Here is a 16,731-nt window from a genome sequence, read left to right on the forward strand (position 1 = left end):
GGGTATCTGGCACCAAGGAGCGCACCGAGTCAGGTTGGGGAGGGTTGGGGAACAGGGGAGACGTGGTCCTGTGTCTCGGACTGTAGGACATGAGACCCCAGCATCCGTGCCCAAGGCCTGGCATCGCATCCTCTCGGCCGAGAGCCCGATCCGAGTGCGTGCCCTCCGTCCGCCTCCCCATCCGCTCGCCCGCGCTCGAGGAAGCTATCTCGGCCCCCAGCGAGCCCCGGACCCGCCCAAGCGGCTAGACCCCGAGGCCGGGAGCCCAGGGTAGGGGTGGGTGGTAATGCAAGGCCGGGGCTCAGGGTCCCCCAGGTGGGTGGGGGCGGGGCGGGGGCGGGGCCACCTCATTCTGGGGCAGGGGCGGGCTCAAGCAGGGTATAAAGGCTGCCCGCGCCGGAGCCCAGGCCAGCGTTGGGCTAGTCCTGGGACGCGCCTTGGTTCTAGAGCCTCGCGATCCGGAGAAGGCGGAGGCAACATCTCTTTGGACTAAAAGGACTCAGCGTCCAGTGCTTCAGCCGACGGATCTGAGGGGACCGCCACCCGCGCCGCCACCATGCCCAACTTCTCTGGCAACTGGAAGATCATTCAATCGGAAAACTTTGAGGATTTGCTCAAAGTGCTGGGTAAGGAGATTTTCGAGCGCCCTGGAGAGGAGAGGGGGCTCCGGAGTCCTCGGAGGTGGGTAGGAGAAAGAAAGGGGAGCTGGAATCAGGGCTTGGACGGCTGGGCGCCTGCATCCCCCAAAAAGGGGCCGGACGCCTGGGTTTTGGGGCGCTGGCCCGCAGGGCTAAATCCTGCTTTCTCCGGCGGGGCGCCCACCCATGTCTGCTCCTGCAGTGACTCAGCCCGCGAATCAACTAGGAACCAGAAGCACCGAGGTCTGTACCCCTCGGGGTGGGGCCGGGGGCTCTCTGCAGTTCAGAAGCTGCAAACCCTGCTGCCTGGGTCCCTACCCGAGCGAGCCCCTCGGAGACATTCCTGCCTCCTTCCCCGCGCCCCGGCCAGCAAACCCAGCGCTGGGGACAGGTTCATTACCTCTCCAGCCCGGCCTCCACCCAGCAGGTGATCCGCCACCCCGAGCACCGACCGACACCCCTTCCTGCCCGCTTCAGCACCTACCACTCTGCTCCCTGCAACCCCCCTCCCCCTATTTGTGAGACAAATATTTTCCTACAGCCGGCAGCCCTAGAGTCCTAAAATCGCTCTGGATAATTATCACTTTCTTAGATTTCAACAAATGGCTTCGTGTGTAACCCCAGCCCTTCATTTCCAAAAATCCAAGTTCTCTGCTTCCACCCTCCCTGGAGATCCGCTGCAGGCCAGCTGGGTGTGTTGGCTGAAGGTGGGGGAAGTTGAACCTACCCGGCCTGCCTTTCCCAACTCCTGCAGGCCCTCTAGTGTCTGGGAAGTGGGAGAAAGGCAGGACTGGCTGGGAGGGGGCCTCTGGGAAGAGATGGCGGTTAGCTAAGGACCCCAGTAACCGGGAAGCCGCCTGGGAGCTCTGGAGCCTAAGGGTGACATGCCATCAATTTCTGGATTGAACAGAGAGACCCCAGTTGGGCTTGGGTGGCACCTACTATGGGGCAGGGAGCTGTAGGGGTGAGTCTGGACCTAGGAAGGGCCGCAGTGCTAGGGGGAGCTCAGGGATTACCTTGCTGTTAGTTCTTGTAGTCTAACCGCCCGACTTCTTCTAGTCATGTCTGTCCTCACTGAAACTGGATCAAAAGGGTAGAAATTTTCCCTTCAGAAAGCCAAGATGCCATTCCCTCCCCTATCATCTCTGGATTCTGGCCCCTCTCCCCAGTGGACGAGGCGGTGCCCTGGCACAGCCCTGGCACAGGCCCAGGCATCAGCTGGAGAGTAAGATCCAAAGCCCAGTCCTGTTGTCTGTCCATCTTCAGTCTGTTTGTCCTCCCTGCAGGGTCTCTCAGAGCCACGTGCCTTCCTCAGGCGCCGCTGGGGGGCAAACTGAAAACAGACCCGTTAGACAAACACAGTCCTCAGTCAGCCAAGGGCTGCTGAGCCGAGCCCCAGCCCCACAGGCTCACAGGCCCCACAGGCTGGCCAGCCGGGTGCCTCCTCTGACCCCAGCTTTGCCTCCCCAGGAAGCGCTGTACCTTCTCACCCCTCTTTGCCCTAGGCAAGGGTCCCTCTTTTGTCAAGAATGCTCAGGTTTTGGGGGGGATACTTGTCCTATCCACCATGATGGTCATGGCATATTGTAGGTTCTGCTTCTGTAACAGGAAAGTTGGATGCTAGATATCAGGATGGGCTTCCCAGGTAGCAGCAGAGTGAAGTAGTGTCTTTGTCCAAGAAGATGGGGTGAGATGTGTCTCTTCTACCAAGTTATTGAGCCTGGGAACCTCAGTCATTTCCCCCTGACCCAAGAGATCAGCAGGCGAGAGGTGGGCTCCTGGGACTCCTGAGGGGCAGGGCCCCTCCCTCGTGCTCCCTTCTGTCTGGAACAGAGTGGGTCTGCTTTGGTGCCAAGGGAAAAGAAGATTTGGTTCTTTAGGAACCCAGGTCTGGAGGAGGGCCAGGGAGTCTGGGCCAGATCAGGGGTAAGGGAATCACACGTGCCTGGCCCAGCCCAGCTTGGTCCCTTCATCTCCACCCATCTGCTTCCCCGAAGGGTTCTGCTCCAGTTCAGGGCACGAGGCCAGGCCAGGTGAAGTGCTGTGGAACTTAGACCTGGGCCCGGGCCAGCAGTGCCACCCTGCCTGCTTGTCCTCCTGGCAGAGGGGTGCTCTCTCCTGGCTCCGCATCCCTCTGAATAACTGGGGAGCAGAGAGAAGGGGTCCAATCTGGGAAGGGATATGGGAGACAGGCATAGGGACTCTGAATCCACAGAGGCTGAATGAGAAGGCCTGACCATCCTGAGATGGGGTAGGTGACCCTGGAGTAGGGAACATATCAGGGAAGGCAGGGAGGCAGTGTCCCTTTCTGTCACTTGAGGGGAGAGGGTCATGGGGGCCTCCCAAGAGGGTAGGTGAACAGGACTCTGATGTAGGGAACTTTGTCACCCCCACTCATGGCTTTTTCTTTGTCTTCCTCTTATCAGGAAAAATAGTAGTAACAATAAGAATGGCTACTGTTTCCTGAAAAGTTAAAGGTATACCTGGCACTACATGTAATAGGTCCTAAACACATCACCCCATTTGCTAGGCTTTTTGAAGAACCATTGTTTCCATTTTACACTGAGGACTCTAAGACTCAGAGAAGTTAAGCCCATTGCCCAGGGTCACCCAGCCTGCAGGGGAGGCTGAGCCAGGTGGAAATCAGAGCTGAATACATCTTAGTCCAGAGCCTATGGCTTCCCAAGGCTGCCAGTCATTCTGGAGAGGGAAACAGCTGCCCACCTCTTCACCTGCTGAGGATCTCTGCTCCTTCTCATTTTAGGGAGGGACAGAGATTGGGCAAATGAAGGCCTACCTAGCACCAGACAGGAGACGTGGATAGGGCAGAGAGGGAGGTGGCCCCTGCTTCCCGGACATGCGTGGTAAGGCCTAGCTTGGGGAGGTTCTGCCCTACAATACAGGCAGGGGTGAAGACACGGTGACTCCGGTGAGCCCACCGCAGCAGAGGATCTCAAGCAGGGTGCACAAAGGGCCAAACGCGAGGTGAACAGGGCCAAGGTGAGCCCATAGCAGGAGGCCTGCTGGGTCGGGGGAAAGGGGAAAAGCTGTCCCTGAGAGCTCTGGGACTTGGGGAGCCCAGTCTGCGCCTACCGACTCATCAAGGTGGGGCCGCAGCCAACAGCAGGACTCCTAAGGGCAGGGCACTGCCTTTCTGCCCCTCCTCCCTAAGCCCCCCAGGCAGTCAGCCCACAGCACCTGCCCTTTCCTTAAGGAACTTTCTAGGACACCCAGACAGACTGCCCCCTCCCCCAGTCGCTCACACTTCAGCCTGCTCCAGCTGTCCCGGGGAGGGTGTGATTGGTGCTGGAGCACCCCTAAAGGCCAGCCTCCCTCTTCTCCCTGCAGGGGTGAATGTGATGCTGAGGAAGATTGCCGTGGCCGCGGCATCCAAGCCCGCAGTGGAGATCAAACAGGACGGAGACACTTTCTATATCAAAACCTCTACCACTGTGCGTACCACAGAGATTAACTTCAAGATTGGAGAAGAATTTGAGGAGCAGACTGTGGACGGGAGACCCTGTAAGGTGAGGACCAGGAAAGGTTCCCTCAGGGTCATGGCCCGTATTGCCCTGACTCTCAATGTGTAACTTACTAGACTTTTCCTAGATTCTTTGTCTCAGTTCCAGTGGAGAAAGTCCTAGGAAGCGGTGGCCCATAGAAAGGGGTATATCCCTTATCCCTCTCTCTGCTTTGTCCCCGCTGATGGCCCAGCTCACTTGGTCACCTCCCTCTTGCAGAGCCTGGTGAAATGGGAGAGTGAGAACAAAATGGTCTGTGAGCAGAGGCTTTTGAAGGGAGAGGGTCCCAAGACCTCCTGGACCAGAGAGCTGACCAATGATGGGGAGCTGATTCTGGTAAGGCTTGTGTCTTCCCAGCTATAGGCAAGCCCAGGGCTACCTTTGGGGATTTTCTGGGACACTTCAGGGTGCAGCAGGTTCGAGATCAACCACGGCTGGTCTCTCCATCTCTTGATGGGGCACTGGGGTAGGACTAACCTGTCCCTGTCCAATTCACTGCCCTTGTAGGAATGTGAAATGGTGTTCCTTCTGGGAGGGCAAAGGACATGTACTGAAAGGCCCCAGCAATTCTCCAGGGGGGACTTTCCTAGCTTGGGGAGGAGGATGTAGGACAGACCCCTGGGACTCTATTGCCATCCTCCCTCCCACGATGCCTGGGCATTTTGGAACCAGCTCCTGCATGTCAGTCCTGAATCAGGAAGCAGGTTTGCACCTGAAGGTGGCTGAGTGGAGTACCTCCATTCAACACACCTCCTCCCAAGCTGCAGGACCCTGGGGCCTCCCAGACTAACAGCGGCTTCTCTTCCAGACTATGACTGCAGATGACATCGTGTGCACCAGGGTCTATGTCCGTGAGTGAGTGGCTGTGGGTCCAAGAGCTGCCAGAGCCCATCGCCAGCCCTTGCTCCCTGCCTCCCCCCACCCTCATTCCTTCCTCCTAGGCTAGCTCTCCCCCAACCCTGCTCATTTCTGGGGGCTCTGAATGCCTCCTGCAGGGGCTCTGCTTTTCTGGCCCCACTTCCCTTCCCCTACACCAACAAAGAGGGATGGGTTGCAAAAGCCCAGATCACCCATTCTGGAGTCACTTCCCCTGCCCCGAGTCAGCAGTCCCAGCCCTAAACCCCCCCAGAGCACAGCCTTTCTTTCTAAGGGGACCTGAGGGCCCCAGTGGGAAAGACGGGCCCTCTGGTTTCCACTCTTCCACCCTATACAGTGTAGAATATTTATTGGTTAATTTTATTAAAATGTTTTAAAAGATACAACCTGTCTCTGGCTCCTTGGGAAGGGGCAGAGAAGTCGCCAGCTTCAACTTTGCCTCTGAAATGCAGTGTGAGAGAGCTGGTGATTCAGCAGCAAGGATGTGTTACACGGACGGACGGAGGGAAAGGTCCCTCCCCTCACCCTGCTCACCACCACCCCTCCATCCCGCTGAATCCATGAGCATCGAGCATCACCTCCGCTTCCCCTCGCCCAGCCTCTTCAGTCCCCACTCTGGCTTCCAAGGTCACGGGGGCCCTGGGCCCTGGGGAGCTGCCTCCCACCTTCTCCCATGTTGTCCGTGATGGTGACACAGCTTCCTCATCCTCTTCTAGTTGTTTCGCTCCCCTGCAGCCTGAGCTTGGCTTCCCATGGCTCCAGATGAGCTTGCTGATGCCCACAGACTGGCCTGGCTCCTGCCCAGGTCTCTGGACCCGAGGTCGCCTGCCTGTGAGCCCTCTGTGTCTGAGACAAGCCCACCCGCCGCCTGGAGGTCTCCCACACACCGCTTCCACGCCGGCTTCCACGTCTGCCGGGCAGGCCTCTTGACTCCTGCACCCACGCACCTCCCTGAGCCTCCGCACTCAGATCTATCCCAATTCCATCACCAGGTCTCAAATGCCTGCCCTTCCCCAGGCCGCTCCCTAGACCAGACCTTCTCGTGGCTCACCTGGTTCAGTGCACAGCGGCTTCTCCCTAGCTTGTCTGTCCTGCTCTTCCCGTCCTAGTTGTGTGACAGAGTGAATGAGCACCTGTGCTGGAATCGGAGGTGTTCCAGTCCTGGTTCTGCCACTTGCTAGCTGGATGACCTCAGACAAGTGACTTAGTTTCTCCGAGTCTTAGTGATTTTTTATTTTTTATTTTTTACGCAAAATAATGTAACTTAGTGGCTTATGTACTGGGAAGTTGCAGCTGGGTCTAGCTTCGGGTGTGGCTAAATCCAGGGCCTCAAATGAGGTCATCAAACCTCTCCCTGTGCATCTATCCACCTCCTCTCTGTTTCTTTTGTGCATTGGCCACATTCAGTTGAGTCACATGGAAGTTTTCTCTAAGTCATGGGAAACTGGCTAATGATGCCTGAAGCTCATGTGGTCACAGCTTCATATCCAAAAAGAAGGACCCTCTCCCAGGGCCCTTTCCTCAGTATCCCAGAAGGAGTTGCTTGGGGTCTACTTGGATCACATGACCATCCCTTGATCTAGTTGCTGTTGGCAGGGCATGGGGCCTGGGCACAGGCCAGGCCTGACCTATCACCACACCCTGGCACGGAATAGGTGGGGCTCCATGACTGACAGGCCCACCAGATCCCATGGGATGGGAAGAAACACTTTTCTCGTGAAGAGGGTTCCTATGAGTCTCAGATTTCTAATATATAAAATAGCAATTACATATAACATCTATCTCACAAAGGATGCTATAATAGTTAAATAAAATAAATCTCACTAAGTACACAGCATTTAGCTATAGTAAACCCTCAAAAAATGACAGTCTGTCTCTCTGATCCATCCTCCATAATGCTGCCATGGGGATCCTTCAAAACATAGATTATATTATGCCACGCCCCGTTTAAAAAACAATAAAACAAAACAGAAACCTTAGCTGCAGCCCTTTTTTTTTGTCCAGAATAAGGTCCAAACTGGCACTGGAGGCCCTGCAAGGTGTGGCCCCTACCCCCTTCCTGCGTGGACTCCTCCGGGCAGGCCTGCGCTCCAGCCCCGCCTGCCTGCTTGCACATTGGCACCCAGAGCTTCTCCAAAGCTTAGCTCCTTGCATAGCCTGAAGCAGCCTCTCTACATGGTGCTGACAATCAGCAGTCACGCTTCAGAGCCTCTATGCCTTGGATAAGCCTACCCTCCCTGCAAAGCCAAGGCCTGCCGCTCCTACCCCAGGAAAGGCCACGTGCTGCAGCAGAGGGCAGAGGGTCAGGGCCAGGGCACGGGGAGAGAGCATTCAGAGCCCTCTCAGAGAGAGGGGTAGGGGGTGAGGGTGATGGGCCCTTCCATTCATTCACCCAAATATTGCTTCCTGACAACCTCCTAGGAGCTGAGGGCTCAGCTAGATGCTGGGAACACAGAATTGAACAACACAGACAAGATCTCTGCCCTGCTGGGGCCTGTGGGAGGAAACAGACCTTAAGGGAGGAGAGTCAGACGATCAAAATATAAATGTACAGATAAATGCACATCTGAGTTCTGCGTAGGTGCTGTGACAGAACCGGGGAGCAGAGGGAGAAAGCATTTCACCTCATTCAGATCACTGGTGGGCAGAGGTGTCAGGAGAACAGGTGTTTGACGACAAAGCACTTGGCGTGACCTGAAGGGCTGAGTGGGGTGAAGCAGAAGGGAAGACACTCTAGGTAGAGAGAACCACAGGGAAAAGGCCCCGAGGACAGTTTGGGACTAGCCAGGGTCCAGTGATGGGTGCAGGGGCTGCAGCCAGATCATGCAGCCCCTGAGGACTTGGGGGCCATGACAAGTATTTATTTTATTCGATGAGCAATGAGAAGGCACTGGAGGGTTTTTTAAAGGGGGTGGTATCCATTTGTGTTTTTAGGAGTTCTCTCTGGCTGCCAGGAGGAGATGGATCGGAGAAAAGGGGAGTGAAGGCAGAGACAGCAGGAGACTGGTGAGATGTCCCGCAGAGGGTGGAGAGAAATCAGGTGGGCAACACAGAGGCAGAGGGTCCAGACTCCCGGTGGACTGGATGGAGGCAGGGGGAGAGAGTGGCTCTCTGGCTTCCATCTCTGGGGGCTGGTAGTGCTGCCTTCAGAACTGGAAACATGAATCGGTCTGGATGCCAACTTTCTTGTTTTTATCCAGAAACACCCCAACTCCTCAGCTTGAGCCCTGGCTGCATCTCCTTTCGGCATCACCTCCACCCCTCCCACCCCTGCCTGGACCTCAGCTTTGTCTGATCCCCATCCAGGCTGCTGGCTCCCCAGCCTCCCTTCCCCCCTTGACTTCACTCGCCACTCCTCCCTGCCCACTGCCCAGGACGTTGTGGCTGTCTGGTCAGAATATCTGCTCTTGTTTCTCTGCCTAGTTTGTCTCTTTCTGGAATGAAGTTGCTGAGAAGGGCAGAGAGAAGCACATTTCTTTTTCCCGGGAGATCCCATCAGATTGGAGGCTCCCTGAAGGCAGTGGCTGTGAGTCCCCTGGGACTGGGGCTCTCTGTAGGTGGGGCCCCTCCCCCTGGCTCTGCTGCTTCAGTACATGCCTCCCTGCCTGCCAGCCAGAGATGAGAGGGAAGTCCCAGTCCTGGACCCAGGAGCTTGGATCAGGGAGGGGCCGCCTCACCCATTTGGCCCAGCCTGGCTCAGCCCGTGAGAAAGTCTACTCAGCTTCCTCTCCCCAAAGGCCAGCCTGGGTTCCTCTGCCGTTACCTGGGCCCTCATTACCCAGCAGTGAGTTTGGGAGAAAATGCACAGGAGCCCCCATTTGCTGCCTGCATGCTGAAAATCCTGAGATCTGTGAGGGCAGATCCCAAACTTCTCAGAGCCCAACCACAGGTGAGGGTGAACCACTTCCGGCAGCAGAGGGGGCCTGGGCCATCCAGCCTCCAGTCCTGTGAGGGGCAGAGCAAGGAGGGCCAGAGAGGCAGGGGTACAGGGACAGAGAGAGGGCATGTGGAGCTCTCCCCAGGGGCCCGGGGGTTGACATACATGGCAGGGGCACTGACAGGCACCGGGAGAGTCTGTGCCAGCATCTTGGGGAAACTAAGGCGCACATAAAGGACAAGAGCACGGGGCTGAGAGAAAGATCTAGCAACATCAAAACCAAAAGATTCAGGGCACAGCTAAGCCCAGAGAGGAGAATGCTCGGAGCCCAGGGTGCCTCTGAGGCCCCCTGAACCCAGGGCCACTCCGTGCCTGTGTGTGGCAGGAAGAGCCCAGTCACAGGAATCCACAGGGGAGGGACTGGCCGCAGTGGGGCCTGAGACAGGAAACCCCGAGAGAGGGAGGGCCTGGGGGAGGGACCCAGGGGAAAGCAGAGGGGTGGGGACCCGGAGGAGAGCCTGACTGGAGAGGGCTCAGACACTCAGGAGGGGAGGACAGGGGAGAAAGGGCTCCGGGGGTGGGGGTCAGAGGAGAGGGGGTGTGCTGGTCAGGCCCTCTGACCCCAGGCCCCAACAAAGGGCTGCCCAAGGACCGCCACTGGGACAAGATGGATGGGACTGGGGCTGCCAGGCCCTTTGTGGCGGGGGATGAAAGGCAGCAGGCTCTGAGAGTCCCCCAGGGGCCCCCTGTCTTGTTGGCCCCCCTGCACCTCCCCGCAGTGCCCTCAGGGGCCTTCGCGTGTTGGTGGGGGATGGGGAAGGGCTGAGGTGGGCAGGGGAGAAGTGAGTCCAACCAGGTATTTCTCCTGGCTGGGCTGCTCCTACCTGAGGAAGATGGGGACCGGGCAGAGGGACAGCGGGGGACCTGGGGTGTGCTTCAGGCTATACAGAAAGCGAAGCATCCGTGTGCCAGTAAAATGCAAACGAACTGCCTGCGAGGCCCCAGCAGAGGCGGCTGATCGGGGCTGCTGTTGCCGTCAGGGGCCCCAACCCCATCAGGCCTTGCCGCCTCTCCTCCAGTCCTGCCACTGCCCTCCTGACCCCCTGGCTTCTTCCTGCCCCTGTCCCCCTTGGCGCTGCCAGTCGAGAAACCAGTTCTGTTCCTGCCCTGGATAAGGATCTCTGGGCTGGGCTCTTCCCAGGCAGCGGCAGAAACCTGGCAGGCTGACAGCACCCCCGCCCCCAGCAGGAGCTGCCAAGATCTCCCCACTGCAGGCCCACTGGGTTGCCCAGCCCCTTCCTGGCCATCCTTGCCACCGTCCACTGCCTGCCTTCCCAGCCCAGGTCCCACCCGAAGAGAAGGTCTCCGAATGGCTTTGGAGGGGGCAGGGGTCCTCCCTTGCCTCTTCCCTAGGATGTCCCAGAAGCCGGGTCCCTCACTGCCCACCCCCATTCCCATTTCCCATCAGACAGCTGTTGGCCTGAACCACCTCTGCCCCCTGCCCCCCAGGGCTCCCCACAGGGCTCTGACAATGGCTCTCCCACCGCAGGGTCAGCCAGGCACTGGCACAGAAGGGGGCAGGGTGAGACAGGCTTGACCCTACTTAACCCCGACCCGTGGTCTCCTCTCAAGCCATCGTTCATTTCCTGAGATGTTCTGGTCCCTTTCTCATGCCTTAGAGCTGCACCCCCCTCCCCAACACCACCACACAGAAGGGACTTTAAAAGGTCATCTCCTCCATTCTTCCGACTCCTCATCAAATGTCTGCCTGACCTCTGCCCCTGCCCAGCACCCCAGAAACCCCAGGCCACTCCTTGTTTCCTGCCCCAGCCCTCCGCAGGGTTGCTGGCCACTCCTAACACCCCCCAGGGATCCGCTAGCTGGGGGTATGGGAGATGGCAAAGCAGAGAGGTGGGCAATTCTGGTAGCTGTCAGGGGAGACCCTGGGACATTTGGAAGAGACTGGGCTCCGCTCCAACCCCTACCCCTTGAGGTGAGCAGGTGTGTCAGGCCAGGCTGGGATTCAAGCTGGTGACTCAAGCTGGAGCAGCGTGACAGCCGCACAGTCCCGGGCAAGAAGCCCTCCCTTCCAGCCGCCCCAACGTGGAATCTTAGAAGCTGGGAATTCTAGAACCAGAGAACAGTCTCAGAAAGAAGAGTCCTCAGTAACCATGCGTCTTCTTTGTTCAAGAGAAAACTGGGGACCAGAAAGGGGTGTGGCCCCCTTGTGGGGGTCACTCAGGCAGCAGGGAAATCTTTGGTCAAGTAAGAGGGGGCTGCTTGGGTTCAGTACAAACCAGCTTGGTCCCAACCAGTATCAGCTGGACCCTCACAACCTCTTCCTGCCCACCAAGGGGAGTGGTCTTTCAGCATGGAGAGAGTTCTTCCCCATAGTCTGGTGCAGCGGGGCAAACCCATGTCCTTCGAGTGGCCTCTCTCTTCTCCGTCTGGGCCAAAGATCATGAGGCCAGGACAGGTGCAGGGGGCCGTTCAGGCTCAGGTGGGGGGTTACAGGACAAGGTTTCAGCAAGGGCCTAAGGGCAGGGGAATCTTGGGCTCTGCCCAGAGCTGCCTGGGGAGGGAGAGCCACCTCCCCCGGGCATAGCTTGGTGGAGGAACACAGCAGCTCCTCAGAGGCCTGACCGAGCTCCTACTCTCCCTTAGTCCACCCAGGGACACACCTGAGTACATGCCAGGGCCAGGGCCTCCCCTACTTGGGTCATGGACACAGGTATCATCACTGCTTTCAGGAGTGTCTACCAAGCCAGGACCCCGGCCCAGGTCTTGCCTTGGGCAGATGGGCAGGATTCATTTCCTCCACACACGTTTAGGGAGCATCAGCTACATGGCAGACACTGGTGAACACAGACAACACAGAGCTTTCCTCTGTCCTCATGTTCCCTGAGGCCTACTCGGTGCCATGTAGTTCCCTCACCTCTCGCTCAGTTCCAGAGCCAGGATGGGGTCTCCACAGCACGCTCTGGGCAACAGGGTGTGAAGGAAGGCCAGTCCCTGCCATCCTCAGGCTGCCTGGCCTCCTCTCCAGCCCCTTTCCTCATAGCTGTGTATGGAGGCTAAATCTCTCAGTGAAACTTCCCTGTCATTGTCCTGCTATCACAGCCCCTGACACAGAAATCAGCCAAGGAACCGTGGAAACACAGGGGCAGAGGGATGAGGTCAGCCTGCCAGCAGCCTGTCTCAGGGCAGGAACCTGGGCCCCAACCCAGCTGAGTCCCAGGACGAAATGGAGCAGAGATTCCTCAGTTCCACAGCCCTCTCTGGCTCGCCCCTTCCCACTGCCCCCATCCTCCTCAAAGCTCCCCTCAGTGCCTCCTGACGGAGCTTCGGCCCCTCTCCGGACAGAGCCCGTTCCTCAAGCGGCCTCAGGGCCTGGAGAGGGGTCAGTGGGGTGCCCCTAGGTGGGGACACTCTCACCCCCCTCTCCTTTCTTTCTCTGCTCTCCACCCCACTCTCGCCGTCCCTCCTCTCTCCTTAGTCCCCCACTCTAGCTCCTGGCTGCAAGCCAGCATTGTTCCCGCCCTGTTCCCCACTCAGACCTCCTTTCCTCCCTGCCCCCTCCAGCCGGCCTGTGGGCACCAGCCGAGCCCCAGGCCACAGTAGCCCCGGGCTGGGGGTGGGGCAGGAGGAGACCTTCTGGTCCCATCTCCTGCTTCCTCATCACTGCCCTACCAGTCCCCACTGATGGCCTCCACCCCGACAGAGAAGGCTGGGGAGCTTGGGTTTCTCAAGGCCCCAGGTTATTTTTAATGCAACCAGCTTAGAAGATAAATATACCTCCCCTTCCCCCCAGCTGCCCTGCTCAGACAATACCCCCTCCAGATTCTCTCCTGCCTTTCATCCACTCTCCTCAGACTTGACTCGCCTCTAATGCCTGCTTCTCACATTTCCTCCTGGTAGGTCCCCCTCTAGCCTGGAGTCCCAGCAGGAAGACAGCTTGACCCCCAAATCCCATAGATGAGGTGGGGGGTGTCCTGGTGTCCTGGCTCCACCTAGTGCCTTTCTGAGACCTTGCGCACAGCCGTGGGGCCCTGGGGGAGCCTCCCGTTTGGTGGCACGGGCAGGCACAGGACCTGGAGAGCCCTGGACAGGAGTCCCTCCCGCAGGTTGATCTGCCTCCTTGGCTGCAGCCCGGGCCCCGGGGCTCCTGGAGGTCAGGAGACCACTGCGTCTTCCTTTCCTTTCTCCCACAGTGCAGGTAAATTCTTCCTGGAATGAACTACCAGGCCCCTTGCTTTGGCTCAAAGACCCTCCTGGCAATAGTCCAGGGCAGGAATTGCAGCTCTCCAGAGAGCACAGAAGAGGCTCCCCGGCACCCCGATGCACTACTGTACATTCCTGGATTATTGGAGTCCCGGGACTGAGGAAGCCACCAAGGTCTTCTAAGACAGGCCCCAGGGTGAATCACCCTCGCGCTGTTAGCTGGACTGGGCTCCCTAACAGGGCACTCCCTCCCTCTGTTGGCAATCTGCCCCAGTGCAGAAACATGTCTCGTGAGCACTTCCTTTGTCTGGGCTGGCATCTGGGCCCTATAGCTCCCACTCAGCAGGCCTGGTTCCGCTTCCTGAATCTACACAAGAAAAGTCTGGGCCCTTTCACCCCAGAGTCCTTCAGACACTTCAGATGACCCTACCCCATGTATTTATTTTCAAATATTTCATGTGCTCTATCTATAATTGTATCACACGCAGTACCTCTTCACCCCCCTTGGGTCTCCTTCCTCCTCCCCAGAGAGAACCACTGTCCTTTATTTTGATTATTTTGATTTTCAAAAATATTTTTACTACATAGGTACAAATCTCCAAATAACAAAGGGCCCTGTAGGATTCTGGTCTTTGATGGAAATGGTATCAGCTCTGCGTATTTTACTACGTTGCTTTTCTTTCCCAATATGATGCTTGAGAGGTTCAACCATGTTGATTCGTTTCCACAGTTGTGTGGAATGAACACAACTCATGACTGTGGAAAATTTTAAAACCTGGCAGTGCCAAGACAGTACGGAGCCCTGGGAACTCCATGTATCCCGTTTGCGGACAGTAAACTGGTGTGCCACTCTAAAAAGCAATGTGGCATCATTCCGTGGAGTTGAAGATGTACCTCCCCTCAGACCACAATTCCCTCCCAGATGGCCCCAGAGAGAGCAGCATGTGCCTGAGCTCCAGGAAGCCTGGGCAAGAGGGCTCACAGTGACACGGGTGGTCGCCACCCAGACATCCCTGCCCTACCCGTTTACTCATTTCACAGCCACTGAGCACGTGCTGAGCACGAGGCACTGGGAATTTGGACAGGACAGACAGACAGGTGAGCTCTCTGTGTTCAGGTTGGCATTATTGTCCCCATTTTCTAGATAAGGAGGAAGCTGAGACTCAGGCAGGTTAAGTGTCTCTCCAGGTCTCAAATGCAGGTCTGCCTGCAGAGCTTATGCTCTTAACAGCGTTGCCACACTGCTTCTAGGTGCCTGGTCCTTCAGTGGGCACACTTCAGTGTGTCTGTGCCCTCCTTCTGTGGGGTGCTCAGAGCCAAACTCAGCCCTGGGGTGTGTGGTCAGACCAGCGTGGGATTGAACAGTCAGTCAGCAAACACCTGATGGGCGCTCTGCCTAGACAGGGCATCCAAGTGCTGCCAGATACGGACCTCACCTTCGGCTTCTTCCCTGCTATCCCAGTTCAAGCCTAGCCCCCTGATCTCAGCTCCAGGCCAGCCTCAGCTGGCCTTCAGTTCTTCTCTGTCCACTTCTCCCCAAAACTGGGTGGGTGGGTGGGTGGTGGTAGGGTAGGATTTAACCAGGGGAGAGGAGTTTTAAGTCCAGAACTGGTCATCTCCCGGCTCCGTGTGGCCTCAGGTGGCCCTGAATGAGATGATGGGAGAAACATGAGGAATGGTAGAGATTAAAGGCTTCCCTAGCAGGCCCTCTCTGAGTCATCCTCTGACCCTGCACTGTCCCCTTCCTTCCCAGATAGAGGGAGGTGCAGTCTGAGTCAGAACTGGGAGTTCGAGTTTTAGTTGTGTGATCTTGTATAGGCTACTTAACCTCTTGAGGGCTCCTCAGGTAGAAAACCATGGATGAAAACAATGATGATATTACCCGTCTCACTATGTAAATCTTATAGATTTTATAAAGTCCAGTTTCCCAGGGAATGTAGCTTTTCTTGAGGCAACCGCGGCCCCTGCTGGCCAGGCCCCGTGGCAGCCCCTTCTCCTCTCCACAGGGTGGAGACCTGAGCTGAGCCCGGAGCTGGGCCAGCGGCCCCTCTGCGAGGTGCTCCTCAAAGCACAGGCCCAGAGGATGAGAGACAGAAGGGACCAAGTCGTTCTGTGCCTCTCCCCCTTCTCCCTGACAGGGCTCATCCCCCCTTCATCCGCTCCACTGGTGCACCATCCTGAACTGAACCCCACCCTGCGCATCTGGCCTCTGTGGCACCTCTCATGCCACAGTCACTTCCATCCCTAGAGAAAGCCACATATATGGGGGTCTCCCCCATCCCCTCCCTCATCCCCACATCTTCCTGGAACTGATGCATCCTAGCTAGTCTCACGTCTCTTCTCTCCTCTCTACTCCTAGGTTTGGGTCTTATTGCCTCAAACCTTGGTGGTACCTGCCCTGTCTGGCCTTCCTGTCTGTCTCCTACCAACCCCACCTCCACAGCGATTTTTCTAAGACGCAGTTCTGACCAGGTTGCCCTTTGGTTAGGTGACCTTTCCATAGCTCTTCGGTTCCCGGAGGTGGAGGCCCAGCCACCACCATCCTGCTGCCTCCATTGGCCACCTCATCACACGTCTCCACCCAGGTAACCCTCGATGGCTCTCAGGTCTGTCCTCCAACGTGCCCATAGGCTCCCTGGGGAAGGAGCTGCATACTAGTCATTATTATTCCTTCGAAACATTTATATTGTGCCTATAGTGTACCTGGCATTCAATAGATGCTTGATATGGTTTATTCTAATAAACCAAGACCCAGAGAGGTGACCTGACTAGTCCAAGGTTGCACAGAGAGACGGGCTCTTTGTTCAAAGCTTTTCCTACCCCCTTGCCTTCCCTCAACCCCTTGTCCCAGGATGGGGCATGGGGAGGCCACCTGCCCTGCTGCGGACATGAGGGAAAGGAGAAGAGAGCAAGACCGGCCCCAGCACCCCTCCAGCTGGGAAAGGAGAAAATGAAGAGGAACACGCTGCCTCCCAGCACCAGCTCCAGCTCCAAGACGCCCTCGTGTGGACAGGGAAGGCAGGAGGGGAAGGCAGGGTCCCGCCAGTACCCAAAGCTCTCAGGCCAAAGCCAGGCTTCCCACGGGGGGTCCCAGGCCCTCCCTCTGCGCTGCTGATCACCTCCTCATCGCCAGATCTCTGTACAGAGCGTCTCAAAGTTTCCGCTCCTACCCTCTGGTCCCATCCCATTCACTTCCCTCCCCCCATATCTTTTCCTATTGTTAGAGGACGTGTGACTTCTTACTGACTTTACCTCTTGCCACTCTTTACCTGCATGTCCAGCAGGCCCCATCTAGCTGGGAAGTGGAAAGGCACAGAAAGGGAGGGCAGGGAGATAAAAATGGGGGGCTAGGTTAGAAATGGGGACCAAAAGTGACTTCCTGACCCCTGCCCTAGTCTCTGCATTTTTGAGGCAAAGAGGGGGGAGACAGGGGAGGTAACAACAGTGAAACAGCTTTAGGCTCTCTGACCACTGCCTACAAGAACACTCTGCTGTGTCTCCCTCTCCTGTTCCTTAAAGCTGTCTGGCAGACCTCCTCTGAGCTTCCTTCTCCTTTGTGGGAAGGAGGAGGAAAGAGGGGTGAGTGCCGCTCATCCAG

The 16,731-nt window shown here is 57.3% G+C and overlaps 1 protein-coding gene across 1 annotated transcript; it reads left to right on the forward strand.

Annotated features, from left to right (window-relative positions):
- The first annotated feature begins 397 nt into the window (after positions 1–397).
- Positions 398–5,414, forward strand: CRABP2 (cellular retinoic acid binding protein 2). Its single transcript, XM_036922571.2, has 4 exons — positions 398–626; positions 3,987–4,165; positions 4,379–4,495; positions 4,968–5,414. Exons 1-4 carry the CDS (start codon positions 557–559, stop codon positions 5,016–5,018), a joined length of 417 nt encoding a protein of 138 aa, XP_036778466.1. The 5' UTR covers positions 398–556; the 3' UTR covers positions 5,019–5,414.
- Positions 5,415–16,731: the final 11,317 nt, after the last annotated feature.

The sequence above is a fragment of the Manis pentadactyla genome, chromosome 19 (genome assembly GCF_030020395.1).
Source record: "Manis pentadactyla isolate mManPen7 chromosome 19, mManPen7.hap1, whole genome shotgun sequence".
In the NCBI taxonomy this organism is placed as follows: Eukaryota; Metazoa; Chordata; class Mammalia; order Pholidota; family Manidae; genus Manis; species Manis pentadactyla.